This window comes from Vigna unguiculata, chromosome 9 (genome assembly GCF_037176805.1).
Source record: "Vigna unguiculata cultivar grain cowpea cultivar isolate G323 ecotype 2 chromosome 9, ASM3717680v1, whole genome shotgun sequence".
Classification (NCBI taxonomy): Eukaryota; Viridiplantae; Streptophyta; class Magnoliopsida; order Fabales; family Fabaceae; genus Vigna; species Vigna unguiculata.
In genome coordinates this window covers 36,461,842-36,478,414 of record NC_140800.1, presented here as the reverse complement: position 1 = coordinate 36,478,414, position 16,573 = coordinate 36,461,842, and the positions used below count along the sequence as shown (strand labels likewise).

Below are 16,573 nucleotides of genomic sequence, written 5' to 3'. Positions count from 1 at the left end.
TTACTTAATAAATAAAATACGAGATAAAATATATATAAAAAAGAAAATATTTTTATATAACATATAAAATATATATATATATATATATATATATATATATATATATAATGTATTGCATAACACATGTTATTCTTGAATTTTTCGTTAAAATTTTAAAAATACTTAATTAAAAAGTTCTTTTGTAATATTATTGTATATTTTTAGCGTTTTACGTAAATTAAATTTAAATACTTCTTTTATAATATCATACATTTTGAGTTTTATTTATTTTTAAAAGATATATACGATAGCAAAGATTAACCAAAATATATGAGCCTATGCTTAAATTACAAAGAGTCTGGGATAATTAAAAAGCCTCAGACAATTTCTCCTGCGACATAAAAAAATGAGTATTAAGGTATATACGTTGAGTTGGTTGAGTGGACAAGAATAGTGTTATATGATTCATGATGGAGCAGAAAAGTTTTTACCATGAATAAATTAATAATGATTCACTAGTTTTGATTAATTGTCAGCAATTATTAAATTAAAATTTAGTGATTAAAATTTACATATTTATCAATTTTTTTCTTTATATATTCTTTTTCAACAACCATCTACTATTACCTCCATTTGAAATTAGTTAAAGATTTAAAATTATATTATTTATATTCAATAAAGAGGAGATTAAAACTAAAAAAACAAACGCAGGAAGGATTAAAAAGAAATGCAGTTTTCTTTTAGAATTAAAGAAAAAACAAAGGAAAACTTTCAAAAAAAGAGTGCTGAAAAAGGTTTTTAATCTTATTAAATGTTCTATATCATAATATATACAACGTACATAAAGAAAATAAGACAAAAAGGTAAATAATAAGAAAAAAATATACCTCATGTTCTAGAATATTACATAACAAATTTCATAGCATATTATAAAAATTCTCTTCAGAGGTTGTTTCTGTTGTTGCATACTACGATTATTTGCTTGGAGGTTCAAATAATTCATGCAGCTCAAACTTGGAAATATTGAAATGAAACAACTTTGGAGGCAAAGCTTTAGTAAAAATGTTTGTTAGTTGATGAGAAGAGGAAATTGAAAAAAGTTTCATGAGGCAAAAAAAGTAATTTCTTCCAAATAAGGTGAGAGTCTATTTTAAGTGTTTAATTTTTTCATGAAAGATGTGATTAGTACTTATGTAAAAGCAATTTGACTGTCACAATTCAAGACATAATACTTCTAAGAAGGAGCTTGCAAATCACAAGCAAATATACATGGAGCTCACAAGTAGCTGATGCAGGAGCTCAGTATTCTATCCCAGCATATGAACTAAAGATTGTGGATTGTTTATTTCTTTTCCCGAAAACTAAGGAGTTGTCAATAAAAAAAGCAGTAGTCAGTGACGGAATGACGAGCGTCAACACAAGTAACCCAATCAACATCACTAAAATCAAGTAAATGAGACGATGAATTTATGCTAAAAATGAGATCATTTCCAGGACAAGGAGAAAGACGAGAATAATCAAGAGAAAAGTAAAAATGATAAGATACCTTGAAGATGAATGGAGAGAGGACTTTGAAGAAATGATTGAATTACCAAGGCAAGCAATACCTTCATAGTCATTAAGTTAAAGAAGACGATGATAAGGACGGGTGGAGCAGCGAAGAGGTTACAATTTTATTACAGATGGTGAACTTGGGTAGGTAGGGGAGAAAGTGTAGGTGAAGAGGGATGAGGGTCAGGGGATGTGGAACATGATGTAGGATTGGGCCGAAAAATGTTGAGATTAAAGGTACAGGTGTCAACAAAATTGGATGGAAGGATGTGTTGGGAATTTGGCTCAGAATTATTAGGTTGAGAACTGATGTTTTTTAAAAGGAAAGTTGCTTCATCAAAGAAAACATTTTTAGAGAGATAAATTTCTTTATTATAAAATAAGATAACATTTTGTGTTTGTTTGGTATCCTAAAAAAACCCACGCCTAGCACAGACATCAAATTTTTGATGAGGAAGATTGGTGGAACCATAGCTCAAACAATTAAACACTTTTAAAGTGGAAAAACTTGGATTTTGTTTGTATTGTAATTCAAAAGGAGTTTTATTCGCGGTGATAGTAGATGGACTAGTTTTGGCTCTACCAGATTTCTCTAAAGTTTTTGTAGTGGAGGTGTACAGTTCAGGTTTGGGAGTGGGCACGGTGCTAATGCAGGATCGTCATCCCATAGCATTTATCAACAAAAGTTTAAGTCAACAGCAACAATCCCTGTCAGCATATGAAAAAGAATTACTCGCGGTGGTGTTTGCGATCCAAAAGTGGAGGCATTACTTGCTTCACAAACAGTTTGTAATCAAGATCAATCATAGAAGCCTTAAGTACATCTTGGAGCAAAGGTTATCAACAACTTTCCTACAAAAATGGTTGGTGAAATTAATGGAATACGACTTTATAATTGAGTATAAACAAGGTACGAAGAATGTGGTCGTTGATGCACTTTCTAGGGTGCAATGTGATGCCCTGGTGATTCACCAACCTGATTCATACCTCATGGACAAGATCAAAGCATCATGTCTAGTTGATGCAGACTTACATAAGCTCATTGTAGAACTACAACAAGACCCTTTATCTCATAGACATTATAATTGGGTAAGGGGGAACTCAAAAGGAAAGAGAGGCTAGTGATGGGCAAAGATCAAGAGTTAAGAAAATTAATTCTTACATGGTTACACTCTACAACTTGTGGAGGCTATTTAGGGCGAGACGCTACTCTCTAAAGAATGAAGGTTGTAGTATATTAGAAGGGCATGACTAATGAGGTCAAAAGATTTGTTCAATAGTGTAGTACATGTCAGAAATACAAATATGATAATGCTGCATCCCCTGATTTACTACAACCACTACCCGTTCCTGACTTAGTTTGGCAACACATTACCATGGACTTCATAGGTCTTCCCAATTCGTATAGAAAACATGTTATATTTATGGTAGTTGATAGATTGAGCAAAACTACTCACTTCATGACCTTGCAACATCCCTACCTTGCTGCAAATGTGGCTCAATGCTTCATGGATAACATCTTCAAATTACATAGGTTTCTAGCCTCCATCACGTCTGACGGAGATCCCATTTTTGTTAGTCGATTTTGGAAGGAGTTCATGGTTTACCAAGGAGTTCAGGTGCAGCTCTCTACAATCTACCATCCTCAAACATATGGTCAGACTGAAGTAGTGAACATATGCATTGAAACATACTTGAGATGTATGTGTTTGGATGATCCGAAGCAATGGTCAAAGTGGCTTCCTTTGGCGGAATGGTGGTACAACACTACGTATCACAATATTGTTAAAGCCAGCCCGTACGAGATTGTTTATGGTCAAGTTCCACCCGCCTACTTACCATATTTGCCTGAAGAGTCTAAGATTGAACTTGTTGATAAAAGTTTCCAGAAAATGGAGGAACAACTTAAGCTAGTCAAATTCCACATGAAACGAGCACAGGAGAGAATTAAATAGTTAGCTAACAAACAAACCTGAAAGATCATTTGATATTGGTGATTTGGCTTTTGTCAAGCTACATCCTTATAGGCAACTATTTGTGGCCTTTCAGAACAATGCCAAACTAGCTCCAATATTATGGACCTTGTCTTATTGTGGATAAGATTGGGGCGGTTTCCATATTTTAATCCTTGAGGACAAGGATTTGCTTAAGTGGGAGGGATTGATACAGGACTTAAAATAAATAAAGAAAATGTTAGGAAAAATTGTAATTACAAAGAGTTGTAAGGTATTTCATTAGACAATTAGAAAAGGAATATATAGCAAATATATGAACCATGGGCGGTGTTTGTTGGATGGAAAACAATTCTTGTAATCTGTGAATATTCAATACGATTCATATTCGGTTTCCATTCTACAAATTGGATTCCCTACAATCCTTGGTAGTTCTTCGAGAGAATTGATTCATCTCCTAGTTCTACTATTACATTGGTATTAGAAGTAACTTTCCAACTACGCTTCCGCCATGGTTGATAACACAAGAAATCAAGCTCACCTTCGCAATGTTGAAGAGCGTCTCAGTTCAAAGATGGAAGAAAAGTTCATGACCCTAGGCACTTCTCTACAGCAATACCTTTAGGAAATGTTTCAGCGATACGAACACCAAAAAATTGATGATTCGGGTAACAATGTTAGGCCATGTTCTTGTAATATGCGATTGGCTCGTTTGGATAATTCAATGTGAAACGTTTTTTCCATTGATCAAACACCTAACAATTACAAGGTTAGGCTCGCAGTGGTGCATTTTGAAGGGAAGGCACTTCAGTGGCATAATGCATATGTCAAAACAATAGGTTTGAATAATTTACCTTCGTGGGAAGACTATACGTGTACTTTGTTGGATCATTTTGGTGAAATCTGTGATGATCCCATGGCTGAGTTGACGCAACTTCGACAAAAAGACTTTATCACTGAATATATATCATGAAGCATTTGATGCAATTGTATCTCGAGTTGACTTGTCTCAATCACATCAACTTAGTTGTTTTCTTGGGAGTGTGAAACATGATGTGCAGATGATGGTGCTGATGTTTCAACCAACCACCATCATGAAAGCCTTTTCCTTGGCCAAAATGTACGATTCTGTCAATACTAACTCTTCTCCAACACCATCCAATCCAGTATTAAACACCCCACTATTATCAACACCATCCAATCAAGTTGACAAGTCCAAGCCACACACACAACTTACAAAATCCCTTAACATTATTCCCTTTATCATTGCTGACAAAACCAACAACTTTGATTGCATGTTATGAGTGTATCTACCTTAAGGTGTTGAACACATAGTCATTACAAGAGGCAAGTCACAATGTCTGATGACCGACTTGAGGCAGACCTAAATGTTGAGATCTTTTATGATCTCAAATTTTACTCAAAGAGGAAGTGATTAAGGCAGTAGGGAACAAATTCCTGTGGTTGCAAGGTTGAGATATTTGAACGAGAAAGAAACTGAGAAAGATGGGTGAACTTCAAATTAAAGTAAATGGACACTAGAGTTTCATTTACGAGGACTAAATATAGCCACTGTTCTATCTTTTAAAAAATAAGACATTGGTGCTAAATTATATTATATACTAGTGAACCCTTTAAGTTAACATATTAGTGAGTAATTTCTTGCGAAATTTAGTTAATGCAAATTCGTCCCAATGGCTAAAATCCAACTGAACTTTTAATATAATTTCATGTATTGATATTAAAATCAACCATTAAAATATTCTCCATTAAAACAAGACCTGTTTGAATACTTCCTTATGTCAAGCATCAAGAAACAAATGAATCAACTAGCCTTGGAGACTCGACATCTAAATCCACTTTATTTATTACAATGTCTTCTATACCTTTTAATATAGTCTTGTAGACCTTCTACAATACAACAAAAATTCACCATAACTCATCATGAAGCATTGGATGCTCTAAAATTAGGGATGGCAAAACCGGCCGACCCGACCCATTTTGGACTAGTCCACCCAACCCGTTTTGAACTGACCCACCTGTGACTCGCCAAAAACAGGTCGAGCTAACCCACAGGCTAACCTTTTTTTTTAATTTTTTTTAATTTTTTTAACTTTTTATAAATTTTTGTTTATAAATCTATTATATATATAAAATTATTTATATAATATAAAAAATATTATTTTTAATTATTTTTAATTTTAAACATAAAAAAATTAAAAAAAAAAACGGGTTGACAGGCTGACCTGTTTTGGTCCACTAAACTGGTGGGCTAGACAGGTCGGATTACAACGGATTGACGGGCTGAAAATTTTAACCCGACCCACCCTTTCTTTGGTGGGCTGGCGGACCTGGTCTATTTTGACATCCCTATGTAAAAGAGAAGAACTTAGCCAACATACTGAACATAATCCAAATCATCGATTTCAACAGCAAATGAAATTATCATATAAAATGCCTTTTATGCAGCCCCAATATGAAGAGATCCTGTTAAGCAATTAATGAAACTTTCAGATCGATGATCACTTTTATAGGCCTGCAATAATTACACAACGAACTTCAGTTTCCCACCAAGACAGACGGGAAATAAATTTGACGCCAAAATTTCATTATGCCACGTGTATGAAGAGAACTTAAATCGATCAGCTCTCATGGTGTGACAAAGTACGCTGCGCACCCAATTCACGCCTTTCTTTTCCTGTTAGCTGCTGAAGCATCTAGTTGAGCTTGACCAAATACAGACCTGCAGAAGTGAAAAAACAAAACATAACAAATAGGCAAATTATAAAAATGCAGCGTCAACTGATCAAGTTTCCATTCAACATCCTGAATGTTGTTTCCGTCTAATATGCATTCACATTTGTGCTTCTCTTTTCTATTTTTTTTAACATTCTTGTGTAACCAACTGTGAAACTTCAACTCATGATTAACAGAACTTGATTTTCTATTTTCAAACTACCAGACGCACAACAATTTATCTATCACATATTTCAAGACTGCTGCTTTTGACTAGTCTTTCTATATTCTCATTAAATTACATCCTCCTGGATGATAAATTCACAAGGAACTTATTTTTCCCTTAAAACTCTCAAGCATGTCAAAAGTTTCATTTCAGATCTCACATTCTAATTTGCTTTAGAGATTAGAAATAACGAGCATACTGCATATACAAGTTTGAATTGACAAACTTAAACATGAAGAAAAGCAAGTATAGTCAGGACATTCATCTACCAATAGAGATCCGATGGCAAACTAGTACATGGCTAAACTTTGTATGCTAAAAACTACTATTGAATTCATTAACAAGTTTTTATGTGATGAAAAAAATTTATCTTTCAGTAACAAATACGGTCCATAGACTAAATTTTAACTTTCTTTAAAAATGAACACGGTTGAACATAATACAAAATATACATAGCACATGCCGATTCTTGCTTCAAGAGAACATTGGGTCTGTATTATCATGAGATCATTCAAATAGAGGGCTGAAAATTTCACATTAATCAGCTGGGTTTGTCTTCCTCATCTCATAGCTATTCCTGACATGCTAAACCCTATATGAGACACAGTCTTTCCCCTACGGCTATAAAAATCAGCTAAAGAGAGAAACTGATAATTGTATCAAATTATCTAAAAAGTAACAGCAGTCTGATAATAAACTAGTAAAGTAATACAATTCAAAAGAAAGAGTTCTGTAAAAGTTGAACCGATTGCTACTCTGCTAACTAAATAATGAATATCTACACCCATTTGATCCATAACATGTGGAGGAACTGTATGGAAACAGAATGAAAAAGGCTAAGTTGAGGAAATAAACACTTACCCACAGGTTGAACACTTATCATGATGCTCACAGAATATGGACAAGCATACAGAACATACGAATCCCATGTCAATTGTTCGCTTATGGCAGAAGCACCTGCACAATTCATACAATTTAGGAGTAGGACTTCAACACACACAACTTGTAGATAGCCAATTCTACAGTAAATGAAGAAGATTGCCATGATTAAAATGCAAGACTAAGTACTTTAACACACTTTGTTTAAATCCACTAAAATTACATTAAATATATCATCCATCCAAAGAAATCCAATGCTCGGTGCGAATAATTTTAACAATGTACTAATCCGTAACAAGGAGGTAAACTACAAATGTCCCTTGGTTATGTGTTGATATTAAATGAATTTAGGCTTTAAAAGTTGGGTTAGTGATCGCATAAATTGTTGTCTTGTTTACAAAAACAGAGTCTTCAACCGATCACAAATTCAAAAGGGAAGACAAAAAAAAAAGAATAATTGGAGAAAAAAACAAGTTTAAAGATAACTGGTTTTGTCCGAATGTTTGTAGTTACAGAAGAGAAAGAAGAAACAGAGAGGGAAAGAAAATGAAAATACAAAAAACATAAACAGGAAAAGATTAACTATGGAAAAACTTACGATGCACGAAAATCCACACCCACAGATTTAGGAAGCCTTAAAAATGCACGAGAATGTAAATCAGTTGCAAAAACTGTCTGCATACACAAGGTTAGATTAGTGTCAGAAGTAAGACAAAAGGTAAAATTGAAAAGACATAATTCAAACCTGATTTGAAAAAGAATGATAATTTGTTTATTCCCTTTCATAAACCAATCTTTTAAGTTTCAGGTAATGATTTATTTCATTAGGTTTTCACTTTTACTACATTATTTGGTTGCTGATTTGCTTCCCTAGAAGAAAACAACAAGTTAATTGCTTCATTCTGTTTTAGGAACTACATACTCAATAAAACAAAACCTAAACTTGACCAGTTAGAACCCTAAAAGAAAATTAGACCAAAATTTAGCATATCACCTACCCATGCCCATATCAAAGAGATATAAAAAATAAGAAGGCGTAGGGAGAGCATGTAGACATGACAGAGAAAGAGGAATGAGCTGATTGTGTAATGGGTTGGAACAGATAGAAGAGGGGAGGTATGAAGATAATCATTGAGTTTGATTTGCACAGTGTGTGCATAAGCCCTTTGTAGAAGTTTAACCCTGTGGTAGCGCAATACTCATTCCACTGTTAAGCCAAGTAACTAGGACTGTGTTTGCCCACTTTGCACACAACACCAAAATACCTGATTTTGAAAGATTTTCCAACATTTATGCTGACCCAAAAAGGACCTCACCACCACTAAGTAGTTTGTACCAGACCAATATGATGTAACCACCTATCTTGAGGAGCAACCATGAAAGAAAGAGCTCCAGTCCCACACTATAAAAAACTTGTATTATCAAATAGATTTTTGCCAATAGATTTAAGGACATATTTGTTTAATAGCAACTAGCTGTGTCATCAAATTTTAAACTGATTATGTCTGTAAAACAACTTCCTCACCGGAAAGAAGACATACAACAAAAACATAAGAGCATGCCAGTCATTTTTCTTGCAGGTCTTTTAAAGTCATCGAGGTTAGTAACTTATTTCACAATGATGCCAATCCTAATGTGAGAAAAAAGTTTTCACCAACCCTAAAGCAGGGAATGAAGGTGACACAGCCATGATTTCAGTCCTTGTTTTATTGACAGATTTAAGCAACACACCAGTATCAGCAATATATATTGTGTCTCACCATCTCAGATGTCTCCATACCACAAATAAATCTTTTAAATTGTATATGATACATGGTTGCAAAACAACTTCTTAACAATTGCATTCAAGTCGGTGTATGGACTTTAAGGAAGTGACATGCTTCTATGAATCTCAATTTATGGATTATTTTCCCTGTCTTCCAGGTTTATAGACGGGGTTTCACTGAGGAGATACAAACACCAATGAGACTTGAGTTCAACCACATAAGACATTGACACTACTCTCAACCAAAAACCTTAAGACAATGAGTTTATGGGTCTTTATCCTTATATAGTACTCTACTTTCTCATTTCTAACCAATGTGAGACTTAAACTCACACTTGGATTCCTAACAACAGAATTAGAAGAAAAGTATTATATCCCCATAAACCATAGTTGAATTCAAGTTTCAACAAAAAGATAAAAGGGAGGACTGTTTTGGCATTACACAAACAAGGGAGATGAGTTTGGATTTTGGTGAGGAGAGGCCAGAGCCACTAATATTTGGTGACCACGGCTTTCTCAATGGTAAAATTACAGCATTGACTGACTAGCAAAAAAACTATACTGCAAGACACACCAATGCTTAAAAACAGACAATTAAAAACAAGCTTACTGAAAGATATTGATAAAGCCCGTCCAGTTGAGGAGGCTTGTAATATATTCCACCAGTTATGTATGAAGCCTGTCATTCATAACACAAGAAGTGACCATATTCAGTTAAACATATTCTACAACTGCAACATCAACTCATTCAATGTGTGTGCGTGCTTTATTACCTGCTGGAGGAATGCAGAGTTGTTGGAGCCAATATAACAAGAATCTATAGGAACCTACAATATAAAATGTTACTTGGACATAAATACTAGTTTCAAATAAAAATACAAACAATCTTCATGCATTAGCTAAACAAATATATTGCTCAAAGATGCCTGACTACTTAACAGTCTCTTGCCAAGAAAAAAGCCAAAGTTTGAAGAAGAAAATTAAAGGCAAAGATTCAGTACATACAGTAGAACGCTGTGCAGAGAATATTGCATTCATGATTGCCACATACCTGAAAAGGATAGAAGGTTTTATTTATAGTGAAAGGTCAATGCAATATTAAATATATAGAAGGTAAAGATTGTGAGTCACACTGTTCTGGTCCATCGGCAGTCCCTTGCAAACATAAAATCTGTTCATAAATCAGTAAGTAGGTAAAATAGCAATTATTTATAAACAAAAAATTGGAAACAAAAGCCAAAATAAAAGAAAAACAACAAAACTGGAGATTGGCTGAAAAATACAAGATTACTGAAACATAAACAGCCAAAGATAAGACAAAACATGTAAACGAGGTAGCAGCAGGAGTTTTCAAAAATTGTCTTGAGTTTATTGTAGCTCAAAATCAACTAGATATTAAAATAATAACTTGTAGTATCCAACTCAATTTTAGCCATGGAAAAGTTTACAGAGGAAACAAAACCTTAAAGCTTTCTCATATTACAAACAAGCAAAAACAAAAAGTAAATGGCATATTTAGCATGAATGAAACTTCCAGTACCAAAAAGAAGAGTGTAACAAAGTGTAAGTCCCGCAATAGCAACATTAGATGACGGAAAAAACAAGCATATCATTTGCAAAGTCTAATATCAAACTCATAGGAATCCCCATTAATCATAGTTGGCTAACAGTTCCAGTGGCCGTTGCAACTCATCACCACATTCAAGTAACTACAAAATGCAATATCAAATTGACGCATAAACACATACCCGAGGCTGCGGAGGCATGGGTCCTAAACGAAAAGCTCTCTGTATATCTGACAATCCAATCAGGTAAAACAAATAAAAGGTAGAGCTTATTAGCAACATAAGGTGTTTTCAATTTCATAAGCGTGAATCCAAAGAACTTGGAAACTGAATCGGCGATAAGGATACAACAAAGCGCCATGGACAAGGAGCCCGATAAGAGCGAAGAAGGCACGGTTCCCGGTTTTTGAGAAGCGTCTAATTGCCGGTCCTTAGCGAGAAACTCGTTGAGATTGTGGAGTAGGTTGGAATAAAGCGCGGGCATTGTACCGGTGGTGGCACCGTGGCTCCGTTCGGAAGAGGAATCGTAAACATAGGCGCAGGAGTTGCATCCAGTGGCGATGACGATGACCTGGTTGAGCTGGCCGAGGAGCAGGATCGAGTTGAGAAAGGCGAGTACCTGGGAAATGAAACAAGAACATTGAGATTGGAACGGAACGGGAGTGGTGAAGTGGTTTGGGAACGGAAATTACTTGGGAGAGGAACTCGGCGAAGGGGAAGGGGAAAGTGGCCCAGAAGAAAGGATTGGTGTCTAGCGTCACAACCAGAAGGCTCACATCGTCTGCAACGAAAGCATGGTGAGTGGAGAGAATAAGAGAATAAGAGATTGAGAGAGTACACAGAACCTGCGTAGATTTTGGAAGGTGCAGAAGGCATGGTGTGTGTGCTGGTGCTGTGTCCCTTCAACTGCTTTTGCTTTCACTTTCAATTCATTTCTTGGCAGCTCATGTTTTATTGGAGCGCATACAATAAAACATCCCGGGCTTCAGGCCCAAATGCCATTTTCCTAATAAAATAGTAACAAATAAAAATATGGGACTAATTTTAGTTTGGTCAAGTGTTTTTAAAATTTTGGATTCTATTTAGATTCTAGTTTTTTTTTTAATTCTATAAAATGTTTTGATCTTATTCTTTATGACGAATGTTATTAGATGTGATACTTTGGAGAAGAGACAAAGTGAAGGTAAAACAAAATAGGAAAAGAAAAAAAAAAGTTGAGCATAAGTCCAAATTGGATCATGAATTAAATTTAATGTTTAACCCATGTATTTCTCTATGCAAGATTAGATCAAACTTAAGAAATTGAAGGATTGATTTTATAAGCCTTTTGGAATTCGGTAGTAGGTTATAAAACTGGATTTAATTTATGTTAAAGCCTAAGTATTACTTTTCATCTAGTAAGCTTATACTATAACTAGTTAAGTAATATATATATATATATATATATATATATATATATATATATATATATATATATATATATATATATATATATAATAAATTTAAGCTTGTAATATCAATATGTTGAAATTAAATTCTAAAAAATGCGTATTCTTTCTTACCAAAAAATTAATTTGTGTTCTTTCCTGTAACGGTGTGAAGTTCAAAAATGTCCCATGGTTATTAGATTTGTCAGCTGAAATGTCACTATTTCAGTAACATGTGTTTTCGTTCTTATTTGCATTATAAAGTTACACTCCTAAATTGGACCATGCTACAGAAAAATGTTATCAAATATCCAAAGGTATTTAAGATCGGGGAGAAACCAAGAATGTTAATTAACTTGGCGCTCCATTAAAAAGTTAATCACTGAATGGCGACACAGTCAAATTCAAAGCTTCTATACAGATTATACCAAGAATCACTGACAATAGTTAAACAAGATAATTAAGCAAAACGGAAAACATAAATGGCTAAGCTTGTGATGAAACCCGAAATTCCATAGTTTTCCAGATTCACGAATGAGTACAAGAGTACAGAAGAATATCAGCAACTACAAGGAGCACCCGTGACAAAGAAAGTAGCAGGCAAACTGAACCCACCACAAAATTGATAAGATTACAATGCCACGGGTATCATGAACTTTACAAGCAATAACACAAGTGCATACGTCAAAGTGGGCAATGGTTTCGCCAAGGAGCATGCAGCAGAAGCACCAGAAGAAATGCCGCTAATAGGACCATTTGCAGGAGAGAATCCTGGAAGCCCCGTTGAAGGAACCACTGAGGATATAGGCGACATAGGACCTGCTCCATCGAACAGTGGTGCTGGTGCTGGTCCAAACACTGTGTCTTTTGCAACCGTGGTAGGTGGGGCAACAAGAGGAGGAAATTCCTGTGGACCTGCAACATCATTTGAAATATGTTTATAAGACTTTTCAGGGAATACAAGGTATCTTTGTGCCACCAAGTTCTCTTTTGGGGGTGAGTTTCATTGGAGTATGTTAAATTAGGAACTGCAACTGGAACATCCCTGATGATCCATCAGTTTAGTCCCGATAAAAATGCTACACAACATCAAACCTAACTAAATTTTAGTTCTGCAAATAAAGTTATAAACTCAAAATTTGCATGGACATCCATCGTTTGTATATCTCTAACATGAAACCAAATTAAGAATTTCAGATATTTAAAGTTGTTATATACTCAGAAACAAGGCATGCTTGGCCCAAGTGGCTAAATAGGAGATGCAATGCTCTTTTGTCATCTTAGAATTTGAGTTTACAAATTTTAACTCCAAAAGTAAGTTCAAGAGGTAGGAGGTCCCTTTCCTTCGACTTATGTACATTGTTTTTGTCATATCAACACATCTCAGTAAATAAATCATTCAAAATAAAATGCATTATGCATTTGAGCTGTGTTTATGTAACACTAACCCGGACATCGAGGCTGAAGAGAAGGGGACAACCTGCAAGACGAAAACAGAAATTAAGCAAGCTTAAACTCAGAATAGTACAACAAAATACACAATGTAGAAAAGCTAGGTTAGAACCACATGTGCAAAGAAAGTAAACATACGTTGTTGCTATGGTGCCATTAACAATGCCATCATAATCGCAAGAAGTAACATTGCAACCACCACTAGTCTGCTGCACTGTAACATTCCCAAGCATAAGGTTGCTGCCTCTACATTGCATGCTGGAGCAAGAAACAGCTAGAGAAGCCGGCATACAGTACAGACTACAAGAAAATTAAGAAACCATTAAACACCAGAAGAAACAGCACCTCCTCAAACACTATAGAGACCATTTTTCACTTCACACCCAAAAAGAGATTCTAGGTTATGCAGTAGTGGAAGAGGAAAAAACAAATTAAGAACAGAAAACAAACGGTTGCTTAGTTAGTACTTCAAGTTTTTCGGTCCACAGCTACACTGAACGCAGTGCCCCGCGGTAATGGCATAGCTGCCATTAGGGACAAGCAAGCCAAAATCAGAGGCGGATTTAGGAAAATTCGAAGCACATGCTGCAACACGAGAGATAGAGAGTTAGAAATCGAAGAGAAAATTATAAATTGCAGAGAAAAAAAAGGAAAAAGAAAGAAAAGCAAGCATTAGTTTATTACCGGGTATTGGAACAGCAAGGATATCTCCGTCGTTAATGGCAGTGCTTCCCATGGCATTGACATTCATCAAATCTGTAAGCGTGGTGAAGTACCTGGCAGCAATGGCAGCGAGGGAATCAACGGGGCGAACGACGTAAGAGAGGTAGATGGCGGGGAGAGAGTTGTCGGAGCCGTTGAAGCAGGTGCAGGGGAGAGGCACGACGAGGTTCTGTCCGACATCGAGGACGGAGGGGTCGGGAATGGAATTGGCCTCGCGCAGCTGGTCGGAGGAGACGAGGCCGCCGTAGACGGAGTCGGCGATAGAGGAGAGGGTGTCGGAGGGGCGCGTCTTGTAGTTGGTGGCGACGGACTTGCGAATGCCGTCGACGCAGGAGCAGGAGATGGGGATCTTGAGGAAGAGCTTGGAAGGGAGGATGTGGTGCTCGACGTCGGGGTAGGAGATGTCGATGGCATTCGCGGTGAGAAGCGCGATGGGGTCGATTTGGAAGAGCGAGGCCACTTCGGAGACTTTGAGGTCAGTGTAAAGGGTGTATCCCAGAAGCGCGTTGCATGAGTCGGAGTTGGAGCATGGCTCGATGGTGGATTTGCACAGGGCCTGAAGAAGTAACGAGAGGAACAGTGTAGCCTGCAGAAGGTGCTTTGGGTTTGGCATTCTGAAAATAGAAAGAGAGAGTGAAGGTAGTTAAGTTAAGAGGTTTAAGTTTTCAGGCAACAGGGTACAATGTGGGAAACTGATTCTAGGATGTCGGAGTGTAGGAAGAGGAAGGAGTTTAGGGTTTTTTGAGGAGTGTTCTCCCTCTCTGAGAAGTGAAGGCGCAGAGAGAAGAGTGTTGTGTTGGGTTGTGTTGGGGAGGGGAAAAGTTTCTCTTTGAAAAGCGAAAGAGAGTTTAGAGTAGAAGACAGGTGTGTTCCATAGAGCCACAACACAAGGACACTGTTTCTCACTGGTCATACTCTCATCATAGAGATTTCAACCTTTTAGTTGCTTCGCTGGACATTTTTGTCCTTCTCTCTCATAACCCAAATTAATAAAATGTGAATCCAAAAATCCACTGATTTTTTTTTTTTAAATTTTACTTACTGGAATGTCAGATTCAAAATTTGAAATGAATTATTATGGTTTTGTCCTTTGGAGCAACGAAGGTTGGGGATGTTTGGGTAATTTAGTTGTTTGGTTTTCGATAATTTAACATGTGGTGTGGTGTGGCCCGCATTGTCGAAGTATATTGGTTGGTATAGTTTGCTTTTTGAGGCGTTTGGGCAAGGAATTTTAGTTTTCTTGCTGTCTTTCTCTATGCTGATACAATACGATACCTTGGCTAATTGAGAGTCCAATGATGGAAGCAAAACTAAATTCTTTTTTAAAATAATAAAATAAAATTGGGAAGTTGATCTACGTTTTGACGTGTTTATTGATTTCTTTACTACTTCTTGCAACAGTTTTAGGGGTTCAACTGTTTTAGGTACGTCCGCTATTTAAATTTGCATAATGTAAAATGAGTGAAAAGTTTGACGATGGGAATTAGAGCAGTTAAAATTTAAATGACAGTTTAAAAAATTCATTCGATAGTATATTGGATATCTATTAGACTCTAATTGTTTGATGAAAAAGTTTAAATCAGTGGATTTGTGAAAATAAATAGAAAATAAATTTCATGTTCCTTAAAAATTATTTGAATGAAAAATTACAGATGAATTTGAAAAATTAGTCTCAAATTTCATTCGTTCAATTGTGCAACTATTTGAAGAGATTAATAATAACTTTATTTGTAACCTTCTTCTTAGTTATAACCATTATATATATTAACGTAAATATAAACCTTATCGCAGTGTATGTATTTTTTAAATATGTGTGATATTATATTAATAGGTGATAATATTATAATAATATTAAGTTAATATATAAATTAAAATTATATTTATTAAGAATAAAGTGAAATAATCATTGATAAATAAAGAATAAGAGAAGAAGTAGAGATAATCGATTTTATAAAAAACTTATAAAAATAATGATCAATTTTTAAAAATTTAATAAATTATTATATTTAAAGGGTAAAATTAGTATTTTGAAATGTGAACACAAAAAGGAGAATCCCCTTTATATATTGTTATAGATTATTATCAATAATTATATTTTTATTTTAGTATATATAATAAAATAATAATAATAATAAATAATAATAAGATATATTTATATGTATATATATAATAATTATAATTATTATTAATAACATATATTTATAATGATATTCTCCTTGATATTCACATTTTGTTTTAATTTTAATTATTATTTTATAAATTAATTATTTTATAAATAATTTATTTTTAACCGTTATTTTAAAAATTTATTTTATCTT

General features: G+C 34.9%; 2 protein-coding genes across 2 annotated transcripts; both read right to left on the bottom strand.

Moving 5' to 3' along the window:
- Nucleotides 1-5,906: 5,906 nt before the first annotated feature.
- LOC114196237 (basal transcription factor complex subunit-like protein) lies at nucleotides 5,907-11,623 on the bottom strand. Its single transcript, XM_028086819.2, has 11 exons — nucleotides 11,499-11,623; nucleotides 11,346-11,434; nucleotides 11,002-11,272; nucleotides 10,837-10,883; nucleotides 10,222-10,259; nucleotides 10,094-10,139; nucleotides 9,862-9,915; nucleotides 9,699-9,767; nucleotides 7,922-7,998; nucleotides 7,306-7,401; nucleotides 5,907-6,225 (listed from the first exon to the last, which is right to left on the bottom strand). Exons 1-11 carry the CDS (start codon nucleotides 11,527-11,529, stop codon nucleotides 6,165-6,167), a joined length of 879 nt encoding a protein of 292 aa, XP_027942620.1. The 5' UTR covers nucleotides 11,530-11,623; the 3' UTR covers nucleotides 5,907-6,164.
- Nucleotides 11,624-12,572: 949 nt separating this feature from the next.
- Nucleotides 12,573-15,133, bottom strand: LOC114195994 (lysM domain-containing GPI-anchored protein 1-like). Its single transcript, XM_028086464.2, has 5 exons — nucleotides 14,217-15,133; nucleotides 14,000-14,117; nucleotides 13,671-13,832; nucleotides 13,529-13,560; nucleotides 12,573-12,995 (listed from the first exon to the last, which is right to left on the bottom strand). Exons 1-5 carry the CDS (start codon nucleotides 14,866-14,868, stop codon nucleotides 12,712-12,714), a joined length of 1,248 nt encoding a protein of 415 aa, XP_027942265.1. The 5' UTR covers nucleotides 14,869-15,133; the 3' UTR covers nucleotides 12,573-12,711.
- Nucleotides 15,134-16,573: the final 1,440 nt, after the last annotated feature.